Source organism: Benincasa hispida, chromosome 9, assembly GCF_027475165.1.
Source record: "Benincasa hispida cultivar pf3 chromosome 9, pf3_genome.v1.1, whole genome shotgun sequence".
NCBI lineage: Eukaryota > Viridiplantae > Streptophyta > Magnoliopsida > Cucurbitales > Cucurbitaceae > Benincasa > Benincasa hispida.
This window is the reverse complement of record NC_143486.1, coordinates 83,180,436-83,206,403: the sequence shown is the minus strand read 5'-3', so window position 1 is coordinate 83,206,403 and position 25,968 is coordinate 83,180,436. Positions and strand designations below refer to the sequence as shown.

General features: G+C 35.3%; 1 protein-coding gene and 1 long non-coding RNA gene across 2 annotated transcripts; one reads left to right on the top strand and one right to left on the bottom strand.

The window, feature by feature from the left end:
* Positions 1 to 15,665: 15,665 nt before the first annotated feature.
* Positions 15,666 to 16,439, bottom strand: LOC120084908 (uncharacterized). Its single transcript, XM_039040719.1, has one exon. It carries the CDS (start codon positions 16,437 to 16,439, stop codon positions 15,666 to 15,668), a length of 774 nt encoding a protein of 257 aa, XP_038896647.1.
* A 6,978-nt stretch (positions 16,440 to 23,417) lies between these two features.
* LOC150034121 (uncharacterized) lies at positions 23,418 to 25,350 on the top strand. Its single transcript, XR_016532253.1, has 2 exons — positions 23,418 to 23,971; positions 25,163 to 25,350. It is a non-coding gene; the product is annotated as an uncharacterized LOC150034121 (long non-coding RNA).
* Positions 25,351 to 25,968: the final 618 nt, after the last annotated feature.

Sequence of the window (25,968 nt, the reverse complement as noted above, 5' to 3'; positions counted from 1 at the left end):
TGTTGTCTTCTATTTCGGAGGCAAGTTCATACCGTTTTATAGGATCTGAAAATGGCGAGTCACACTTACAAGAACTACTAAGTTGTTAGTAAAGATCTTGACCAAAAACAATAACTAAACGACTATAGGAATAAGAGTTATTCTGAAGACAATAGGAATAAGAGTTATTCTGGGGATAGTGTTTGGTTAAAATTGTTTGATTTAGTGAAGAAGTATCTGATTGCCCATCGGTAGCACATATTCTGACTCACTAAAATATCGTTGCAAATAAATAATGGTTATGGGTACATTATTAATTTTTGCTAAAGCTTGACTTTGGATTTACTTACAATTTGCTAATTAGAATTTGTTTGAATTTTATCAGCATGTCGAATTCTTCTGTAATACTCGCTTCCGGTGTACATAACAGTAAAATCAAATCAACAAACAAATTACTAGCGGTTGATTATATCAATAGAGTTTTAACATAGGATTGTCCTCTATCTTCCAACTCATCTAAAATTATGAATTATGTAGATGAGGATGTTGAATTCGAACAACAAGATAAATATGATTTACTTGTTATCAAAGCATATGTAGTGGAAAACGATAAAATCTAGATAATTGATTCAGGTGCTGCTAATCATGTATGTCTCACAAGAAACAAGTTCCTGGAGATAGTTGACAGAAGGTGAAACAATCTTTAAGGTAGAGACCGGGGAGATTGTTTCAGCCAAAGTAGTGGGAGATATGAAGTTATTTATATGAGATAAGTATATTTATTTGAAAAATGTATATTATATTCCTTCTATGAAAAGGAATCTAATATATGTCTCCTGTTTGCTAGAACAAAATTATAAAGTTTATTTCAAAAATAGTGAAGTGTTCATCAATATGGGAAATAAATAGATTTACTCTGCAAAATTAGAAAATAACTTGTACATGTTAAAACCGACTAAGGTCAAAGCTGTGTTGAGCATAGAGATGTTTAAAACTATTGGGACTCATAAGAAAAGGAAGATTTTTCCAAATGCCTATCTTTGGCACTTGAGACTGGGTCATATAAATCTCAACAGGATTGAGAGATTGGTTAAGAACGGTCTTTTAAACAAGTTGGAAGACAGTTCATTACCACCATGTGAGTCCTTTCTTAAGGGTAAAATGACAAAAAGATCTTTTTTCTGGAAAAGGTCTTAGAGCCAAAGAACCCCTAAAGCTGATTCACTCAAATTTTTATGGGCCTCTAAATGTTAGAGCAAGAGGAGGGTATGAATATTTCATCAGTTTTATAAATGATTATTCTAGGTATGGGCATGTTTACCTAATGTACTAAAATTTTGAAACTTTTGAAAAGTTCAAAGAGTATAAGGCTGAGGTTGAAAACCAATTATGTAAAAAGATTAAAATGCTTCGATCGAATCGAGGTGGTGAGTATATGGACATAGAATTCCAGAACTATTTGATAGAACATTGAATTCAGTCTCAACTCATGGCCCTTGGCACACCCTAGTAGAACGGTATGGCAGAGAGGAGAAACAGAACCTTGTTGGACATGGTTCGTTCTAGATGAGTTACACTCAGTTACCAAATTCTTTTTAGGGACACGCAGTTGAGACTGCAGTGTATGTTCTGAACATGGTTCCCTCGAAAAGTGTTTCTGAAATACCTTACGAGCTCTGGAGAGGATGTAGAGGAAAACTATATTACTTCAGGATTTGGGATTATCCAGCACATGTGTTGGTGCAAAATCCTAAAAAGTTGGAACACCATTCAAAAGTGTGCCTACTTATAGGCTACCCAAAGGAAACAAGAGGTGGTCTCTTTTATGATCCTCAGGAAGGTAAAGTGTTTATATCGACAAATGCAACCTTTCTGGAGGAAGATTATATAAAGAACCATCAACATCACAGTAAGCTAGTAATAAAAGAAATGTCCAGAGAAACGACAAATGTATCCACAAGAGTTATTCATCAAGCAGATCCTTCAACAAGAGTTGTTGATAGAGCAGGCCCGTCAACAAGAGTTGTTGATGAAACTGATACTTCACATCCTTTTCAAGAGTTGAGAATGTCTCATCGTAGTGAGAGGGTTGTGCAATAGCCTGACCAGTACATGGGTTTGATTGAAACTCAAATCATCATACCAGATGATGGTTTAAAGGATCCATTGTCTTTTAATCAAGCAATGAACGATGTGGACAAAGACCAATGGATTAAAGCTATGGACCTTGAAATGGAATCTATGTATTTCAATTCTTTCTTGGATCTTGTAGATCAACCGGAAGGGGTAAACCCCATCAGTTGCAAGTGGATCTACAAGAGAAAATGAGACCAAGATGGTAAGGTACAGACCTAAAAAGCTAGACTTGTGACAAAAGGGTTTACCCAAAGAGATGGGTTAGATTTTGAAGAAACCTTCTCTCCAGTTGCAATGATAAAGTCTATTAGAATACTCTTGTCCATAGCCACATTTTATGATTATGAAATATGGCAAATTGATGTTAAGACAACTTTTTTGAATGGCTATCTTGAAGAGAGTATCTATATGTCTCAACCAGAAGGGTTTATACAGCAGGGTCAAGAGCAAAAAGTTTGCAAGCTTAATCGATCCATTTATGGATTAAAATAAGCTTCTAAATCCTGGAATATGAGATTTGACACTGCGATCAAATCTGATGGCTTTGAACAAAATATTAACGAACCCTGTATATACAAGAAAATCGTCAACAAAACTATCGCTTTTCTGGTGTTGTATGTTGATGATATTCTACTCAATGGGAATGGGGTAGAATATATAGCTGACATTAAGAGGTGGTTGGCTTCACAATTCCAAATGAAAGATTTGGGAGAAGCACAGTATGTTCTTGGATTCCAAATAGTTCGGAATCGCAAGAACAGAACATTAGCATTATCTCAAGCATCTTATATAGACAAGATGTTGTCTAGGTATAAAATGCAAAATTCCAAGAAAGGATCTTTACCTTTTAGGCATGGAATTTACTTGTCTAAGGAACAGATTCCTAAGACACCTCAAAAAGTTGAAGAGATGAATTAAATTCCATATGCATCTGCAATTGGGAGTTTAATGTATGTAATGTTGTGTAGTCATCCCAACATATGTTATGCCATAGGAATTGTCAGTAGATTTTAGTCCAATCCTGGTCATGACCATTGGACAGCTGTTAAAAACATTCTTAAGTATCTTCGGAGAACGAAAGATTATATACTCATGTATGGACCTAAGGATCTGATCCTTACTGGATACATTGATTCTGACTTTCAGACCGATATTGATTCAAGGAAATCAACTTCAGGGTCAGTATTCACTCTGAACAGAGGAGCAGTTGTATGGAGAAGCATCAAGTAGAGTTATATTGCGGACTCCACAATGGAAACTGAGTATGTAGCTGCAAGCAAAGCAGCAAAAGAAGCAGTATGGCTTAGAAAGTTCCTGACAGATCTAGAAGTAGTTCCTAACATGCACCTGTCTGTCACTCTCTATTGTGACAACAGTGGAACAGTTGCAAATTCAAAGGAACCACAAAGCCATAAAAGAGGAAAGCATGTCGAACGAAAATACCATCTCATCAGGGAGATTGTACACAGAGGAGACGTCATTGTCACTCAGATTGCTACCCAAGACAACTTGGCTGATCCACTTATGAAAGCTCTCTCGACTAAAGTGTTCGAGGGTCACCTAATAGGACTACGTCTACGAGTTTTGTATCACTAGGGTAAATGGGAGAATTGATGGGTATTGTGATGCCCTAGTTTATTGTATTTGTACATTTTATTCTCTCCATCTAAACTCAACATTGTATATATTTGTATATATTGATCCACTGGAGTTTTAGTCCAAGTGGGAGTATTGTTGGATATTATGTCCTAAAAACTCGCAGTTTGTAAAATGATAAACATTTTCTATTTACTTATTACTTATCTCATAAATTGTATGAAAGTCTAAATCCAATAAACTAAGACCCATGACTATTGTATGAGTACTTGAACTTTATGTGAAGACATAAGAGTGGATCGGGTTCAAGTAAATAGTCAAAATGATCTATGGTACATGAATGAGATTGGGTACCTTATTCTGGTAACACCATTGGATGCGGCCTACTATGTAGTTGTTACAAAGAGTTGTAAAGTGCTACATACGATGTGATCCTAATTTGTACATGTTATGACATGAGGAGTGAGGGCGTCCTATGCAATGAGTTTGCATAAGATCAGGACCAAGAAATAAGTCATTTTTACTTTATAACATTGTTTACTGTTTAAAACTGACTATTTCACCTAGATGACCTAGGTAATTCGATCTTAATCCTGAGCTAACTATGAACTCCTGTTTATTCTGGATTGCCCTCAGATTTGCATAGTTGAGGGTTGGTTCAACAACGTCGGCTCAATAAGACTCCCATTTCAGGGGTAAGACCGGATAGATAGCTAGGGAAATAGGGTGTAATATGGAGTACTGAATCCAGGTCTTGAACAAGAGGCCCCACCCTCTCATTGGGCTGAGAGAGTTTGGTTTAGTGATTGGATCACAAATCAGTTGTTCATTAGAGGATCAGTAGGGACTTGAGGAATAAGACATAATCTCAGGATAAAACAGATATTTGACCCAACCGTTATTATGAACAACCTGTGAAGGGTCGACTTGCTGATTATGGTTAAATCATGTGGACATAATATATCTACAGTGAGGGGAGTGCAACTATGGGCTTTAGTGGAATGACCCATTAGTTAACGAATGAGGATTAATTTGGTCTAACGAGTTTAACCAATTAATCTCGGATCGTTGGAGCCCATGATCTGTAGGTTCGCGAGGTCCCCCTACTAGCTCGTAATGGACTAGCTCTAGAATAACGTGATAAGTTAATTTGAAACGTTCAAATTAGAATTAAGGTAATTAGTAATTACCTTAATTTAATATTAAAATTAATTTGATATTTGATATTAAATTAATTAAGTTTTATTTAATAATTAATTTATGAGATTAATTAATTTTTCATTTTTAAAATCAAAATAGATTTACAAAATCAAATTTTGATTTTGAGATAAAATTGAAAAAGGAAAAACAAACAAAACACTTAAATGGAAAAAGAGGATTTTCCATTATCCATCTTTTGAAGTAGCTCACACATATTGCATCTTCTTACCTTTGTCTTCTCCAAGCATAAGCTGCAACTCATGCAACTCTTCTCTTTGCATGTTGATCTGCAATATAATGAAGAGATTGGAGTGAAATTCGGGCATGCAATCTATAGAGTTTTGAGAGAAAAACTGGTTTGAAGAAAGGTTCTTCAACAAGGTTGCAGCAGTGAGCTTTTCTCCTTCATCCCTTGATTCAAGCTTGTTTTGAGTCCCACAATTCAATCTAGAGCACCAAGAGAATAGTGGGGAAGATCTTAAGGTGGTCTACAACAAGATATGGAGAAGATAGCAGCTGGAGATGGAGCTTTGAAGAAGTTCTACAAGAGGTATATCTTTAAACTCACTTTTTCTACAAAAGCATGCTTTATATTTTGCCAAAATTAGTGAATTTGAATGCTTAGATGATCCTTGTGCTTCCACTGCTATTGATACAATCCTACAAGTTGTGGGACTCAAAATAAGCTTGAATGATAGGAACTTGGAGAAGAGCTCACTGCAATAACCCACTTGAAGAACACCTTCTTCAACACAAATTTTTCAGCAAAAATTCTATAGATTGCAGGTCTCAATTCCACTCCAATCTTCTCAATATATTGCAGACTATCATGCAAAAAAGATGGCTGCATGAGATGCAGCTCATGCTTGGAGTTATTGAAACCAAAGTTGGTGGGTTTTGTGTGAGCAAGTTGAAGATGTAATGGAAAAAACCAAAATTCCATTTGTGTTTTTTATCTTTTTCAATTTTTACCAAAATGATTTCAAAAATCAATTTGATTTCTAAAATTGAAAATATATTAATTTTACAAACTTAATTTCATAAATTAATTTTCTTAAATAAAATTAATAAATAATTATTTAAATAATTTAAATAATTCTAATTAATTTAATATCAAATATGAAATTAATTTTACACAAATCCACCTTCATATATTTAAATCATATTTAAATATTGATTCTCCTATTCCGTTTAATTCTCAAAATTAAACGTATAATTATATCTCATATAATTACTAATTCCTTTAATTCTAATTTGAACGTTTCAAATTAACTTATCATGCTACTCTAAAGCTAATCCATTTATGAGCTAGTAGAGGGACCTCGCGGACCTACAGATCATAGGCTCCAACGATCCGAGATTAATTGGTTAAACTCATTACACCGAATTAACCCCCCTTCGTTAACTAATGGGTCACTCCACTAAAGCTCATAGTTGAACTTCTCTCACTGTAGATATATTATGTCCGCTCGATATAACTATGATTAGTAAGTTAACCCTTCACAGGTTGTTCGTAATAACGGCTGGGTCAAATGTCTGTTTTACCCCCGAGATTACTTCTTGTTCCTTAAGTCCCACTAATCCTTTAATGAACAATTGATTTGTGAGCTAATCAACAAACCAAGTCCCTCTCGGGCCAATGAGAGGGTGGGAATCCTTGTTCAAGACTCAAAGTCAACACTTAAGGGAACAATCTCTCTACTATCCCTAAAAGCGGGTAGGAGCAAATTCCATCTTGCACCCTATGTCCCCAGCTATCTATTCGGTCTTACCCCTGAAATGGGAGTTTATTGAGCCGACGTTGTTGAGCCACCCTCACCTATGAAAATTTAAGGATAATCCCAAATAAACAGGAGTTCATAGTTAGCTTAGGATTAAGGTCAAGTTACCTAGGCCATCGCTTTGAAATAGTCAGTCTTAAACAGTAAACAACGTTATAAAGTAAGAGTGATTGATTTCGTGGTCCGATCTTGTACAAACCCATTTACACAAGACGCCCCCACTCCTCATGTCATAACATGTACGAATTAAGATCACTTTGTTTGTAGCACTTTACAACTCTTTGTAACAACAACAGAGTAGGCTGCATCTAATAATGTTATCAGAATAAGGCACCCAACCTTATTCATATACTATAGATCATTTTGACTATTTACTCGAACCTGATCCACTTTTATGTCTCCATATAAAGTTCAAGTACTCATGTAATAGTCAAGGGTCTTTTAGGTTTATTGGATTTCAAAAAAGAAATACATATATTCAATAACAACTTATTGAATTTTCATAATAAGTTTTATTGTTTACAAACCACAAGTTTTAGGACATAAAACCCAACAAACTCTCAATTGGACTAAAACTCTAGTAGTAACTTATTATGTACGAATAGATAAGACTGAGTTTCTAAGTTTCATAGAGAAATACAATAAACTAGGGCATTGCATACCCATGGCTTACCATTCGGTATCACATACTCAATATTTCTCCCACTTGCCCTAGGTTATTTACCTGGTATTCCTGGTCTTTCTAGGTGATTCTCAAACACTTTAGCCGAGAGAATCATTGTAAACTTTTAGTGTACAATAGACTTCTTATTAAACTATATGAGGAATGCATCTTAATCTCAATAATGACCAGGAAGTCATACATTCCTCCCACTATATTGAGGTACTCTCAACTCTTTGAGTAAGACACATCTGACTTGTCTTAACAACTCTTGTTAAGATTTAGAAATCTTTAAACTCACCATACTTTGATCTTATTGATTTCTAGCCATTTTAAATATCTGAATATTTTCAAATGGCTTTTAACTTATTTGATTTTTAACAGAGGTTTCTATGAGATAGAATAAACATAATTTTTGAAAATGAACATTTCATTTACAACAAAAATATATACATTTTGTTCTTTACTAGATAAAAAAAGCTGGTAAGATTATCATCAGACAATAACAGCTTCCACTGGTTAAGCTGAGCAAGCAGTCCTCAGGAACTAGTTTGCCTGTTTTGCTTTCTCTACTCTCTTCTCAGCAAGGTACTGAGGGCAGTTTCTCTTCTAGTGCACTTCTTCGTTGCAATGGAAACACTTTCCTTTATCTGCAGTGTTGTTCTTGCCTTTCTTTCTAGCAGGTTTCTTCTTCCCTTTCCCTTTGTTCTTCTTAACAGGAATACTCTTACTCTGTAAAGAGGAAGCAACATTAGGCTTAGAGGACATTCCTCTCTTCTCAATGGTAGTAACGTTTACTTCTGATTCCAAATCTTTAGTTCTCAACATAGTCTGGAAAGCTTGTAGCTCATTCAGCAAAGTAGTCAGACTGTATTCAATTTTATTCATGAGTGCATTCGTGCAGAACTACAAAAAACTCTTCAAAAGAGATTCTAGAATAAAATTGACTTTACTTCTCTTGTCAACAACAACGTCGTTTATTTCTGCCACATTAAAGTGGACCATCATGTTCAGGACATGTTCATGAACAGAGGCCCCCTCTTTCATGTGGCAGTTGTAAATGTATTTTATAGCATCATGCCTTGGGGAGAAGGACAGTTGCTCGAACATCCCTCATAGAGATTCCATAATCTCTTTGGCAGTACCTATATCCTCATATTTCTTTGCCAAAACATCAGATATGCTGGAGAGGATACATGCACGGGCTTTATCATTTGCCCTGATCCATCTATTATACGCATCCCGAACAGTTTGGTTTGTGTTAGAGCTCGAAACGGGAGGACAATCTTCTGTTAAGACGAACCGTAAATTATTTATCACCAGTATAGTATTCAAATTTCATTTTCATGTTGCATAATTATCCCCAATCAATTTATTAGACACCAACAATTGTACTAGTGAACTCATCATTTTAAAATTATAAACAAATTCTATAAGTGAATTGCTTTTAAATCCAATCAAGTTTTAGCAAAGTAATAATATACCCAAAATTATTTTTGCAACGATACTACAGCAAGACATTCTTGACTAAATACTATCTCCAGAATAACTCATATTTCAATAGTCATTTAGCTACCGCTTTTGGTCAGAATTACTAACACTTTAATAATTCTATAAGTGTAACCCTCCGTTTTCAGACATCAGAGGTCGGTCCCAATTATGCTACCGAAATGGAGAGTCAAGGTTGGGAATGGACTTAAGAAATCCTACCCATTCCTAAGTTTGAGTTGTTCTGAATCCTATGTTACAACCCTCCATGGGGATAGTCGTCGTTAAACGACTAGCAAAGGGCCGCTTAAAGCTAACCAACAGGCATAACATAGGAATCTCACGGTCCAAGCTAACAGAAGAGACCACAGCATATGTTGACACATATCCTTCACCCACTTACTATAAACAACTTCCTTTGTTTACCTTGTTATTGACTCATACATACACTTTCCGTATGGAGGTCACTTCTAGGGTGACATGAAACATCATATAAATCTCACAGTATAAACTATATGGAGATGTGGCAGTTGAATTCTATTATCACATAATAGATTTATTTTTGAACCACTTCCCCTTATTCACAGAAATCTAGATTAACGCTAAAAAATACTTTCCGTATGGAGGTCACTCCCAGGGTGACACGAAGTACCGCTTAAATCTAGATTGTGAACTCTTAGGGACGTGAGAACTAAAAATAACGTATCATATATGTTATTAATCTCCCACTGAAGTGTTCTAATAACTTTCTCATATAGAAGTTATTAAACTCCCACTGAAGTGTTCTATTAATTGGGTTAATTTATACTTAGTTTCTTTTCGGCTAATAAAAACAACCCTAAGTCTAAGTGGTTTATCCAAGTATAATACTTATAAATGGATTTAAACCTACGATGTCTAGGTGATAAATGGTTTTATTACCTCACATCGCTCATGTATGCTCATAAAATTGGTTAACAACACTCAATAATTCGGCCATAATCCCCAGGTAGGAGGTGTTTCGTAGACCGTCAACTTAAGTACACCCAGCCTTAGATAGGATTATATACCAGTTGAGTTTGTAACCCGAGTTTTACAAGTTTAATATCTATTTTAACTATTAAAATGAATGGTTAACCTACGTGAGCATGCAACTATTCTTTGTTGTGGATTTTAAATGTCTAACCCAATTTTATAACAGCTTAAAAAATTTTAGACATGCTAAACATCCACAACATACATCAAAGGCATTTAATATTTAATATAACAATTATATTAAATACAAGAAACCCTAACATAGATACTATATATTATCACATTTTATAACATACTTTCAATGCATGTAACATGCATCCTATGGTGGGATTTTAAATCTACATGGAACTGTATGCTCATACACGATTTATTTAATTATAACATACATCAAATGCATAAATAATTAAACACAAACTGATATGGTTTTAATTTTAGCATAAACAAGAAAACAAAAGCCTAATTATTACAAAACAGCTTCAAAACTGCTTTCGGACCGCTCAAATCGCTATAAACCGAACCCAAATGGCTTTCACCGAACCTGAATAGCCTGAACCGGACCAGCCAAAAAACTTTTGAGGCTGAACTAGACAGGGCCTCAAGAAAATCGATCGAACCGGCTGCTCTCACTCCATGCTCGAAATCTCGCTAAGGTTCATCGTGTAGCATTGACGACTATTGTCTAGCACAATCGTCTAGTGTCTGCCTGATCGTTAGCACCATCACATTTCATCTTCCAACTATCGTGTATCACCATCGTCTAGCGTCGGATAAAGCTACACGATCGTGTAGTGCTATTGTATAACACTTCAACGCATCGTTCAGTGCCCGCGTAAAGCTACACGATTGTGTAATGCTATCGTATAACACTTCAACGCATCGTTCAATGCCTACACAAAGCTACACGATTGTGTAATGCCATCGTATAGCACTTCTACACGTAGTTTAGCTCTCATAGCTCCACGATCGTCTAGCGCACAACACTTCAACGACCAGCGCCTATAGCTACCCGATCATCTAACTTTTCTTCACATCGTTAAACGTCCGTAGCCAACGACGATATTTGAGCAGAGGCTGGTAAAACTGGAATCTGCAACTCGAACTTCTCCACTTGTTTCTTCAATTACATCTTAATTTCAACTCTAATGACTCCAAATAAAATACAGACTCTTGAGAACACATATAAGTTCATCAAACAAGAGCCAATTACAAATTTAATCAAGAAATAAAAGAGAAATAAAATGTCAAAACCTAGAAAATCATATCAGTGCATCATGTTCATATATGTCATGAAAAACACCCACCACACCAAAATTAAACCAAATTTAATGCTTATATGATGCATTGATACCACTTGTTGGAATGTATCAGCAAGCAGCGGAAGCAACAGGGATCAATAAGCACTCTAATTCATTAATTTTGGCAATAACTAAAGTATGCTCATACTAAAACAAGAAGGTTTCAAGCTATACCTTTGAAGAACTTCTTCAAATCTCAATTTTCAACTGTAAACTTCTCCAAATATTGTTGTAGACTATCTCAAGATCTTCCCTACTATCCTCTTGGAGCTTTAGATTGATTTGTAGGACTTAAAATAAGCTTGAATGAAGAGAACTTGGAGAAGAGCTCACTACAATAACCCACTTGAAGAACACCTTCTTCAACACGAATTTTTCAGCAAAAATTCTATAGATTGCATCCCTCAATTCCATTCTAATCTTCTCGATATATTGTAGACTATCATGCAAAGAAGATGGCTGCATGAGATGTAGCTCGTGCTTGGAGTTATTGAAGCCAAAGTTGGTAGGTTTTGTGTGAGCAAGTTGAAGATGTAATGGAAAAAACCAAAATTCCATTTGTGTTTTTTATCTTTTTCAATTTTTACCAAAATGATTACAAAAATCAATTTGATTTCTAAAATTGAAAATATTATTAATTTTACATTCACAGATTGTTCGTAATAATGGCTGGGTCAAATGTCTGTTTTACCCCTGAGATTATCTCTTGTTCCTTAAGTCCCACTGATCCTCTAATGAATAATTGATTTGTGATCCAATCAATAAATCGAGTTCCTCTTGAGCAAATGAAGGGTAGAGCCCCTTGTTCAAGACCCAGAGTCAGCACTTAAGGGAACAACCACTCTACTATCCCTAAAAGCGAGTATGAGTGAATTTCGTCTTGCACCCTATGTCCCCAGCTATCTATTCAGTCTTACCCCTGAAATGAGAGTTTATTGAGATGGCACTGTTGAGCCAACCCTCACCTATGAAAATCTAAGGATAATCCTGAATAAACAGGAGTTTATAGTTAGTTCAAGATCAAGGTCAAGTTACCTAGGCCATCACTTTGAAATAGTCGGTCTTAAACAGTAAACAACGTTATAAAGTAAGAGTGACTAATTTCGTGTTCCAATCTTGTACAAACCCATTTGCATAGGACGCCCCCACTCCTCATGTCATAACATGTACGAATTAGGATCGCTTCGTTTGTAGTACTTTACAACCCTTTGTAACAACTACAAAGTAGGCCACATCCAATAGTGTTACCTGAATAAGGCACCCAACCTTATTCATATACTATAGATCATTTTGTCTATTTACTAGAACCTGATCCCCTTTTATGTCTCCACATAAAGTTTAAGTACTCATGTAATAGTCAAGGGTCTTCTAGGTTTATTGGATTTATATTAAGCAATACATATATTCAATAACAATTTATTGAATTTTTAGAATAAGTTTTATTATTTACAAACCATAAGTTTTAGGACATAAAACCCAACACGAACAACCTGTGAAGGGTTAACTTACTAATCATAGTTATATCGAGTGGACACAATATATCTATAATGAAGGGAGTGCAACTACGGACTTTAGTGGAGTGACCCAGTAGTTAACAAATGGGGATTAATTCGGTTTAAAAAGTGTAACCAATTAATCTTGGATCGTTGGAGCCCAAGATCTGTAGGTCCATTAGGTCCCTCTACTACCTCACAAATAGATTAGCCTTAGAGTAACGTGATAAGTTGATTTGAAATATTCAAACTAGAATTAAGGAAATTAGTAATAGTATGTTATATAATTACACGTTTCATTTTGGAATGAAACAAAATTGGAGAATCGATAATATTTAAATATGATTTAAATATTAAATTCATGAATAAGGATTCATGATAGTGGAATTGGTGGTTAATTAATTTGATATTTTATATTAAATTAATTAGAATTAATTAAATTGTTTAATTGATTATTATTTATTTATTTTATTAGAAAAATTAATTTTTGAATTAATTTTTGTAAAATTAATAAAAACTCAATTTTAATTAAAGAATTAAAATTGAAAAGTTAATTTTTAATTTTGATTTTGGAAAAGCTTCAAAACTGAAATAAAAATTGAAAAATTAGAAAATTGGAAAAGTGGGAATTTCCTACTTCTTCAACCTAGCAGCTCATTCATGGTTCCACTATTTTACAGCTCAAATTCTCAAGCTTGAGCTGGAATTCATGCGGAAGGTTTGTTGCTTGAATGTCATGCAATGTAAACTTCAGTTTTGAAGTGGTAATTGATGATGGTTTTGAAGAGATTTTTGTTAAAAAAAATATGTTTAAAGAAAGTCTTCATTCTGCTGAAAGCCATAAAACCTTTCTCCTCCATTTCCCTAATTCAAGCTTGTTTTAAGTCTCATAACTCAATCTAAGGCACCAAGAGAATAGTAGGGAAGACCTTGTGGTTGTTTACAAACAAAGGATAAAGAAATTGCAGCTGAAAATCGTGATTCAAGAGGTACTTCAAAGGTTAGTGTTGAAACTCTGTTTTTAGTTTATGAGCATGCTGAGTTTGAAGCCAAAATTAATGAATTAGAATGCTTAATGATCATGTTTTCTTCTGTTGCATGCTTCCTTAATCCAACAGGTTGTGCAACACTTAGTCAAATTTTTCCCCATGTGTTGAACTAATCCAAGATTCTCCATTCTCTCCTATGTTATAAGTCCAACTCTTATTATTATAGCATAGTTTGGACACTTAGATAATTTTTCTACTATACTATGAGTTCATAGCATAGTTTATATACTTAACCAAAATTTTACCTCCTTTAGGCTCTGAGTATGCATTTGCCCGGCAGCTCAAGAATTCTTGTCAAGATCTGAGTGTTACACTCTGCCCCCCGAAGTGTCCGCCATATGGGGACTCATGACATTTTTTTAGGATGCACTAAACTTCTGATTCCTGAAAACATCATCTTAAAATGTGATCAGGTCCTAAACGTTATATAAATGGTTCATCCCAACAATAAAATTTGGCTTCATGTACAAGCTTTTTCCTCTGTTGAAAGTTATACTCCTCGGGCATCTGAGCACAAACCAAGTAGTTGACAACATCAACGTAAGATTCTTTTTCACTTAGATTAATCAACTTTTCATCTGGAAAGCAGTCTTCTATCTTCATCTGATTCTTCTGAATCTCTTCATTTTCCAACCCTGACAAATGATAAGCAACTTGGTTCTCTGTCTCCTTTTGATCCTTAATTTCTAAATCAAACTCTTGTAGCAACAACACCCATCTAATCAATCTAGGCTTCACTTCCTTCTTCACCATCAAATACCTGATCACAGAGTGATCAGTGTATATAACCATCTTTGAACCCACCAGATATTGTCTGAATTTTTCTATCGCGAATACCACGACTAACATTGCTTTTTCCATGGTCGTGTAGTTTTCTTGGGCATCGTTGAGGGTTTTGTTGGCGTAAAAGATGGGATGTAGGACTCTTTGTTTGTGCTAATCCAATACTGCTCTTACTGCATAGTTGCTTGCGTTGCACATAAGCTTAAAGGGTTGCGACCAATCCGATACTACTAGGGTGGGCACAAAGATCAGTGCATCCCTTAGTGTGTTGTAAGCATTGTCAAAATTGTAAGGTCAATCCATTTCGAGGAGAGCACTTAAGGGTTGGGAAATTAGGGAGAAACCTTTAATAAATCTTCTATAGAATCTTGCATGGCCCAAAAAGCTTCTTAACGTCTTAGCATTCACTAGTGCTAGTAACTGGGCAATCGTTTCAATCTTCGCTTGATCAACCTCCAGTCCTGCCTTGAAAACTTTATGTCCCAACACTATGCCCTCGGTAACCATGAACTAATACTTTTCCCAATTAAGGACAAGGTTGGTTTCTTCGTATCTTTTTAGCACATTTTCTAGATTTTTTAGGCAGACGTTGAATGAATTACCAAAAACTGAGAAGTCATCCATAAAAACCTCCACTGATTGTTCCGGGAACTCTGAGAATGTTGCCATCATGCATCTTTGGAACGTCTCTAGCACATTTGCAGAGCCCAAAGGGCATGCGTCGAAAGGATAAATGAAAGTTGTCTTCTCCTGATCCTCAAGTGCTATAGCGATCTGGTTGTACCCACAGTACCTATCCAGAAAGTAGAAGAACTTATTTCCCGTCAATCTATCCAGCATTTGATCAATGAATGGCAAAGGGAAATGATCCTTTTTAGCTGTTTAATTAAGCTTGCGGTAGTCCATACATATACGTCAGCCTATGACAATTCTTGTGGGGACCAGTTCATTCTTACTATTTGTGACGACTGTCAGGCCACCTTTTTTAGGCACGCACTGTACTGGGCTCACTCAGCTACTGTCAGAGATAAGGTAAAGGACTTATGCGTCGAGCCACTTTATTATCTCTTTCTTTACTAGTTCGTGCATAGCTGGATTGAGCCTATGTTGCCTTTCAATAGAGCCATCTTTCCCTTCTTCCAGCTCGATTTTATGCATACAATACAAGGGACTAATCCCTCGGATGTTTGTCAAAGTCCATCTGATGGCCTTAGTGTATTCCTTAGAACTTGCAATAGGGCTACCTCATCGTCTGCACTTAATGCTGAGGAGATAATAATGGGCAAAATGTCATTATCGCCTAAATAAACATACATAAGGTGAGAAGGTAAGGCTTTGAGCTCTATGAGAGGGGGCTCTTCTAATGACGGTTTGATTTTTGCTGCTTCTCTTTCTTCTAAATTCAATGAATCAAAGATCGGGTTAGACATGGTTACGACGTGGATAGCTTCTTCTATTGCCAATTCCTTTTCTTTTTCTTCTCTTAATTTTTCATTCATCGCTTCCCAAAAACTTACTCCCAAATCTTCAATGTGCTGACAGGTTTCTAGTTCATTTATAAACTTCAATGCATTGAACACATTGAACTTTACCTGTTGATCATCAACTCGAATAGTCAGCTCACCTTTTTGCATATCTATCAATGCACGTCCAATTGATAAGAATGGGCGCCCAAGGATGATTGGAATCTCTATATCAGCCTCATAGTTCAGAATGATGAAGTCGGTAAAGAAAATGAACTCATCTACCTTGACGAACACATCTTCAATCTTCCCCTCAGGGTATGTTATGGATCTATCTGCTAGTTGTAGGGTGATAGTGGTGGGTTTGGCCTCACCAATTCCCAGCTTCTTGAAGATTAATAGAGGCATCAAGTTGATGCTTGCACCTAAATCGCATAACGCATGCCTGACATCCATTCCGTCGATAGAGTAAGGCAAGGAAAAACTTCCTGGATCTTTCATTTTAGTAGGGATGGTTTTTTTTTACAATTCACTACACTTTTGAGTCAGTACGCCTGTCTCAAATTCTCCTAACCTTCACTTTTTGGATAGTATGTCTTTCAGGAATACGTAACTCAACATTTATTCAAGAGCTTCTACCAGACATATGTTGATGTGAAGCTGCTTTAGGACGTCTAAGAACCTCTTAAATTGATGACTATAGTCTTTCCTTTTCAACCTACTCGGGAATGGAGGTGGTGCATACAAGACATCACTTGCTTTGTTTTTATCTTACGCCACATTAGGGTCTTGCGACTACGGTTCTGGAATGGTTGATGATGAGGCTTCTTTATCAGAAGGGTTCAAGTTGCTAGAAGTTTGTTAAGAGTGTTGAGAAGTATTACTAGGAAGATTGTCAGTAGATTCAGGATTGTTAAAGTTGATTGGGGGTGTAGGAACTACAATTTTTGGTATATCTGGAGTCGGTAGTGTCCCTTTTCTAGGGTCCCAAGTTCTGATGTCAAGTTGGTCATTGTCCTTCTACTGTGCAGTGTCACGGCTTGACACTGCTATTTACTGTTAGTGCGAGGAGGTTCAGTGTTACTTGGCAGGGTTCCTGGTTGTCTGTTCTTTAGTTCATTTGTGATCTGCCCCACCTAGACTTCGAGATTTCGGATTGAGGATGCTTGGAATTGGATTAACGCATCATTCTTTTGGAATACTCTTCTAAAAGTGATTCTAATGAAGAAGACGCATTGGAACTTAATGCATGATAGGAACGAATTTAGGTATGTTGATGGCCCTGGTGGTGCTGATGGAATCCGAGAGGGTTTCTCTATGCACTTGCTGCGAAGGTGCACTTTGTTGCTCATGCTCTTGCTGATCACTTCCCCAAGAGAATTTGGGGTGATTCTTCCAACCGGGATTATAAGTTTTGCTAAATGGGTTGTTATAAATTGAAAATACAGCCTGAGGATAATATGGGCATGCTTCAAGGGAGTGAGGCTCCCCGTATTGTATGCAACTCATAGCCGCGACCTGATTCATCGTATTAAGTTAAGCAACATTTGTGCTCAATGCACTCTGATTAATGGCCATTTTCCTTAGGAGGGAGGTGATTATCGCCATCTCGGCAACTAATGAGTTGATCGTATCTGACTCGACCAGCACACCTTCCATTTTCTGTTTATCATAATTTATGTTCCCATATCCATCGTCCACCCATTCGTCAGTGTTCCTAGATATCCGATCAAAATTCCCTTGGCCTCCGTGTATATCTTATCCATAAGTCCGCCTGCCACTGATGCGTCGTCCATTGATTGTGAGGCTCTATTCAACCCATTATAGAAGATCTCCATCAGTACACGATCAGGGATGCTGATGTGTGGGTAGTTACGAACTAGACGCCTAAACCTAGCCCAAGCATCATTCAAAGTCTTTGAATATCTTTATTCAAAAGTAACGATATCCCACCATCTCTTTGCGTTGATAGTTGGTGGAAAGAACTTCTTCATAAATCTCTCAACCAACTAGTCCCATGACACAATCTCATTAGGTTCTAAGGAATGGGCCCATCGTTTGGCCTCATCTCGAAGAGTGTTAGGAAAAAGAAAAAGCTAGATCCTTTCTAGCATCATGCCAAGAACAGATAAAGTGTTGCACATTTCCACAAAACTAGTCAGGTGGGCATGAGGAATTTCTCCCACGTCCCTCCAAACTACCTTGTGGTTTGGATCCTCTGTAGCATTACTAGCTTTATCTCAAATCTCACATTCCCATAAATGGTTGGTCACGTCATTCGTGGAGAAAAATCGTACAAATTCAGGGCTGCATAATTTCGCATTAGAATGTTATGCTCAGCAGCTAGCAGAATTGGGCTCTGCTGTCCAACATTTAATATTGGAATGTTGTGCACAGCAGCTAGCAGAATTAGCTTCTATTGTCCTTCAGTTGGTTGATTGTTTGGGTTATTGGCCATATTCCTTCTTCTTCTATTTATGTTTTGTCTTGCTCTACGATGAAACGTCTGCTCAATCTCAGGGTCAATATTGAATTCAAGTTCAGTACTCGTACTCATATATCGTTTTCAGCTTGGTCGCTCAAGCTGGCAATACACCTAAGACTGAAAGGGTGCCTGCAAAAATACAAAACAAAACAAATAATTAGTTGTCAAATCCCCAGCAACGGCACCAAAAACTTGTTGGTTTGAAATTTGTATGCCTGCTTACGTGTAAAACTATGCTACAATAACTATACGCTGAATTATCTGTGTCTAGTTGTAGCTAAGTATGTGCTTATCACAAGTTTTCTAATAACTTGCCAAGTATAACAAGCTATAAGTTTCACGATGTGAATCGAGGTTGAACTCAGAGACTTTTAGCTAAAGATGACTATAAGTAATGCATCTACGACGAAGGCTAAATGACTATAGTACAGAAAAAGAAAGTAAAAAGCATGCAATTATAAATAATGCGATTAACTAAACAGGCAGTGAGCACTTGCTAATTATAAGAATCTTTAAGGAAGTAGAAGCTTTAATATGTAATAAAAATGTATGGGAAAAGCAGGGTTGGAAGGGAAGTCAATGCCAAGTGAAGGGTTGAAATCCCTAACATAGCGAAAGAATAACTTAGAACCAGATCTCGAAATTAATTTGGAAAACCAAAATACCAGTACACTGGCAAAATTATACATAATAAACCTACTAAATAAACCCTAGGTTAAACATGTTTTTAAAAAAGAATACAGGGAGAAGAATTTTCTTTACTCACTTTCGTTGAAGATTCAGGATAGAATCAATTCCCCAATTGATCATGAACACCACCAAAATGGCGTCCCTCATATTCTCTGAGAACTTGAGGTTGAAGGTTTGTGGGAACCAATCTTGAAAAAGGAAAAAAAGAATTTTGTGATGTTGCAAGAGAATTAGAGAGGAGATTTTTTTTTTTTATTTCTTTTTCATAGAACCTTTCTGTCAAAAACTTTCCTCTCCTTTTTTTCTTTTTGCAAGTCTAATAGGTGGGAGAGAAGAACGTGGGTAGAGATCCACGTTTTGATAACTCCCTTCCCACGTAAGGGAGTTATTATGTTTTATTTAATTTATAAAATTAAATTAATAATTATTAATAAAATTAAATTAATAATTAAACTAAATAAATCCAATTTAATTAAGAATTCATTTAAATCATATTTAAATGAACATCTTTCACATAACCTGTGGTTTTAATTAAATTAAATAAATTAATGCTCCAATTAATTAATTACCTAATTAAATATCATATATTTAATCTAACCTACATTTGAATCATATTCAATTATATTTTTCTCATAACCTATAGATTTAATGTGTATCTAATACGTATTAATTTTTAACCTATAGTTTTAATATGAATCCAATTCGAATTAAAATAAATTTGAACTCCTTAAAATATTTAATTCTCTCATAAATTAATTTTGAATCATATCAAAATTTATATAATGAAGTTTAATTAAAAAGTAAACTTTGTATTATAATGTATCAACATACATTATACTATTTTCCCAAGTGAATTTGAACATTTTAAATTCTATTCAAGACTCAATAACCTCAATACCCTTTTTGAGCTAAAAAGGGAACCTAATGGACCTACAAATCAAAAGTTTCAACGATATGAGTATCATTGGCTAAACTCATTAACCAGATCATTCAATGTTGGTTACTGTAGGTACACTCCACTAAAGACCCACAACTACACTCTTCTCACTGCATATATATTTCTGTGTCCACGGATATAGAACAATAACAGCAAGTTAGTCCTTCACGAGTATTTATAACACCAGCTGGGTCAAATTACCATTTTACCCATGGATTACTTCTATATCCTTAAGTACCAGTGCTCCTCTAATCAACAACTTGTTTATAGTCCAACCATTAAATAGAAACCTCTATCGGCCCAGTGAAAGAGTAGGGCCCTTTGTTCAAGTCCCGAAGACACCTCTTAAGGGAAGACTCATCTACTTACCCTGAAGTCGAGAAGAAGTGAAATCCATCTTGTATAATTATGTTATCAGCTCCCAACTCAGTCTTGTCCCCAAAATGGTAGGAATATTGAGTCGATAAACCAACCATTCTCACCAATACAAATCAGAAGATAGTCCCTCATGAACAAGAGTTCATAATATACTTAGGATTAAGACTAAGTTGTCTAGGTCATCCTTTGAAATAGAAACCTAACTAGTCAACAGGGTTACACTTAGTGGTTACTATTTCATGGTTCGGTCTTATGCAAACTCATTGCATATCATTGTGTTTGTATCAAATACAAAGTAAGTCGCATTCTTAGTGTCACCAAGATAAGGTGCCTAACCTTATCCCTATATTATAAACCCTTTAGGTTGTATCTTGAACATTGATTCCCATATGTCTCTACATATTGTTAAAGACTGATAAGACAACCCAAGATGTTAGTTTATTAGATTATAGGGTTAATAAGACAAAATAAATGCAATACAATCAATAACACTTATTGAGATAACATCAATAATTCTTTATTTCTAACGACCAATTATTTACATTTACTATCAACGAGTTTTAGGCATAAAACTCAACACCAAGTTCCTAAGTTTAGCTTCAAGGGTAATCCAGGCTCACAACATTCGTTCATCGTACACTTCTTAGTGGCCAACCACATTTGTTATATCTCTATGATACATGAATGATGTTGCGTTGAGTATAAGATTATTTCTATCTCTAGAAACACTTCTTATTTTGCTTAGTGAGATCCGTAACTACTTACCCTCTCGAAAAGTTGGTTATAGCTACTTGACTCAATGAATGATCATAGGCAAGCATTTATATAGTCATACACTAAGCAAACATGATTAACCGTTAAAGATTCAACTTAGCTCATAGCATTAAAATTTCCCCTTACTTCGTGGAAATTAGTTACTCATGATAAATGAAAAGGTGATGGTAAAGACAGAGGAGATAATGAAAGTAGTCATGATGATATATCGATAGAAATAGAATTGTTGTTTACAAAATGAGTAATCTCTTAAAGTCACAATTCAATACAACAGTGAAAGATAAGAAGAAAATAATGGAAAGGAAATTTTCAGCAATTTATTACTTCCAACAGATGTAGTGCCAAGGCTGCTGGTGACTAATGGCAAGAATGTTGTGGAGAAGGCTCTCTCAAGCTCTTTGTTCCGGTGAAGTTCTGGTGGTAAGTCAAAGTGGAGTTTGGAAGTGGAAGTTCTAAAAAATATTCTCGATTGCGCTATTTGCTTATGGTGCAAGTATCGTGTCTAGGGTGTTCTCAGACAAAATCTCAACACCTTGTCATGCTCGTCAAAGCTCTATTTATAGAGCCACCCGCTGACGACTTCGGGGATCTCGCAATGGATAGTCACCATCTCTGACTAAGTTGGTGAGAATGTCAGTGCTGCTATCATGGTCAACATTCTGAATCAATGGCAGAATATCCACTGGGATTGTGTTAGAGATCCCAAGACATGCTATCAATTGTTTGTTCATCGGGTAGGAGTTTGGTGCATGCAGACTGATCCTGCGATCAATTGCAAAATATACACTTTGGCATCGTGTTAACTCATGATATGTAGTCAACAGAGATTTTAGGTGTAATTCAGGTGCAAGTATAATTTTAAGCATGAATCCCTAGTATTATTATCACATATTTAACTTATCTAATCTCATTATTCTAAGTAAAATGCTACAATAACTTATATTGATACAAGTTATCAATATATGATATACATTAAGATTTATGTTGAGAATTTTATGATATATCTCTACTATATTAAAAGGGGCAAAATGGGGAGAATTGTTAACTCTCCATTTTGCCTTTACTTCTTTTTAGAATTTCTATTTTGCCATTTTGCCCTTTTTCCCTCAAATTTATCTTTCTCTTCATCTAAAATGTTTTTTAAGCCTTGCTTTTTTGCTTTTCATGTAATTGTTTTTTTTTTTTTTTTAATATCATGCCCTTTCATTTTAAACCCTTTCAAGCATAGCCAATTCTTATAACACGACAACAACATTTTATGAGAAATTTCACAAAATTATTTTTTTAATTTTTTTGTTAAAAGCCATCAAATCCCAAAACGATGTTCAAGATTTCTTAAAGGTTAGTGATTTACTCATGCCTTTAAATTTTATTTTGACTTCATTTTAAGTTCGATAGGAATTGGTGATTAAAGGTGGAATTGTTACTTTTTTCTTCCTTATTTTGTTTCCATGTATCCATAGGTTTTGATTAACTTTATCACGTTTGATTTTTGTAGTTTTGGGATTTTTTTAGTTTTGGAGAGATTTGATTTAGAGGTTTATTTAATGTTTTGAGTTGTAGAGATTTAAGGAGCCATCATTCATCCTACAATTTTTTTAGATATTTCGATATATGAATTTTACGAATTTCTTTTTTAAAGTCTTGCAAGATAAATTTTTCAAAAACTATTTCGATTTTGTTCTTTAACATCTCTTTGTTTTATTTATGGTGGTTATGAATAGTAGAGGTATCAATGAGAGACTTTTTTCCTTTCACGGTGAATTTGTATTTGTCTACATATGAAAGTAAGTATATTTTTAGTTAAATGGGAATTGATGATTAATGATGGAATTGTTAATTTTTTTTTCTTCCTCATTTGGGGTTTTTTAGTTTTGGAGAGATTTGATTTAGGGGTTTTGTAACATCCTCAATTTTTGTTCTTGTTGTACTTTCGGTAATTCCTAGTATTAAAGGGGCATTTTGGAATTTTTTAGAAATCTAAATGTAATTTTGGAAATTTATGTCCCCAAACTTAATTTGAAATTAATGCCAAGAATTTATTTCATTTTGGAAGGGAATTAGTGAAATTCTTTTGAATTGAAAATTTTAAGGAAGAAGAGATTAAAAGTTGGGAGAAAGAAAGTAAAAATAAAGGTAAAAACATAATAGAATAAAATAAAATAAGGTAAAAACGTAATAGAATAAAATAAAATAAGATATTTTATTTCATTTTATTATATTTTATTCCTTTATTATTTTTATTATTTTTTTTTCTTCTCTTTTCTTCTCTCTTTCTTTTCTCTTTCTTTTCTTCTTCTTTTTCTCTCCCCCTCCCCCTTTCTTCCAGCCGCCGGACCCCCTCCCCGTGAAGCCTCACCACGCGAGCCGCCGATCGCCATTTGTGGCCACCAATCTCCTCCGATGTCTTGCGAGTCGTGTCGTCCGTGGGTCCCTACTTCGCCGCGCCACTCGCCCATCCGCCTCACCATCCGAAGCCCGCGCCTTCTCTCATTTCTGTTCGTGAGCGCTAGCCCGAGCCACCATCCTCCGTTCGCTGCTGCATCGCCCAGCCGAGGGCGTCGTCTCGTTTTTCAGTCGTGCGTCCGATCCGTCAATCGTGGTTTCTGCCGCCACTGACCAGATCCGTCCAGCCCAGATCTGTTTCATCTCACCAGATCCGTCGCCCCTTCGCCGCTCCAGCCATGCTGCTTCTACCGTCGCCACCCCTCGCCCAGTTTAAAAGTCAGTCGCCACCGCTTTGGTCTTCTTTTGCGATCTTGGATTTGGGTAAGATCTATTTTTTTGAAGTTTTGGGTAGAATATTGGACCCCATATTCGAATTATTTTTGGCTTTAGATTTAAGTCTGGAAAATTGTTGGAGTGGCTGTCCTGCGATCGTTTTCTGGTTTCAAAATCATTTTGTTTTGGTTGATGTTACTGTAAAATTTGGACTTGGAAACTTAATAATGGTTTATGTTTTTGTTGGCTTTGTTTGCAAAGTTTGGGAGCGAGTTTAGCTTAAACTTCAGCTTTTGGGTGAGTTATTTGGAAAATTTTAGAATGATTTTATGTTTTGGAACTAAGCACTAAAGTTTAGAGTTAAGCATATTTTTTTTTATTTGTATCAAAACTTTGATCCAAGATTATTCCATTCTAAGAAGAAGATAAACTTGTTAATTATTTTGGGCTTAAGTTAAGTAATCTTACTAATGGAACCGTCCACAGGCCAGACACTAGATATATACTAGCATGATAGATGAATATCAGGACAGAACGATAGCATGATAAACGGATAGTATAGTATGACCGATATATATTCTTGTACGAGAATTTGAAAATTTTATTTGTACACATAGATACTTGTATGCTAGTAAGAGATGATACTTGATTCACTGAGTCTGTATTTGATATGAGGATATTGAGGTGTATATGCATGTTGTATAGCCATGATGTTGAGGTGTGTATGTATGTTATAAAACCATATTGTGATAATTTTGATGTTGAGACTATGATAGTATCTTTACTGATTAGTTAGATGCCCACTAGATTGTATTTCCTTCGGGATTTACCAGATTGTGTTTCCTTCGAGATTCACCAGATATTATGTTTCCTTTGGGATTCACCAGGTTGTGTTTCCTTCGGGATTCATCAGATATTGTGTTTCCTTCGGGATTCACCAGATATTGTATTTTCTTCGAGATTCACCAGATATTGTGTTTTCTTCGGGATTCACCAGGGGTTGTGTTTCCTTCGGGATTCACTAGGAGGTAGTAGACATACTTAACTACAATAGGATAAAAATCAGTTTTTCATGTATTTATGTGTCCCATGAGTACTAGAGCAGTTTTTATGTTCCACCAGGGGTAAATATCTAGAAGACATAGAACATCTGGAGGACATAGATGCCTAGCTCGACTCCAATAGTGGGGTTACTTATTGAGTATTTTATACTCATCATTTCTCATGTTGTTGTTTCAGATAAAGGTAAAGATGCACCGGCAATTGACAAGTGGAATCCGTGATCGAGCCACTGGGACCAATTCTATGCTTCCACTCATGATATTTAGATTCCTTTTCATGTTTTTTAACTTTCAGTTTTGATGTTTGAAACTTACTACTAAAATTTTTTTTTAGACCTATTTATTATCATTTATCATTTATGGGTACCCTATCGTCTGTTTTTAATATTTGAATTGAATGAATGTCTTCTTATTTATTTAGCATTTAATTCATTATAAAAGGGTGTCGTTTTAAGTTCCATGCATGCATGTGTTTAGTAACGGCCTAACTTGAGTCCTAAGGGGTCGGGTCATTACAGGTTTATTTATTTTGTTTAAGTTATAGAGATTTAATGAGCCATCATTCATCTAAAAATTTTTTTTAGATATTTCAATATATAAATTTTATGAATTTATTTTTTAAAATCTTGCAGGGATAATTTTTTTAAAAAAATTATTTTGATTTTGTTCTTTTAACATCTCTTTGTTTTGTTTATGGTGGTTGCAAATAGTCAGAGTTATCAATGAGATATTTTTTTTCCTTTTATGATGAAATTGAACTTGTTGACATATGAAAGTAAATATTATTTAATCATTTCTCAAAATTTTATGTCAAGTTTATTTTTACTTTGATGGAAATTGGTGATCGGTAGTGAAATTGTTACTTTTTTCATCTTTATTTTGTTTTTCTATTGTTTGTTTTGAATTTTGATTAACTTTATCATGTTTGATTTGACATTTTAGTTAACTTTATCACACTTGATTTTGTTTTCTTTAATTTTATAT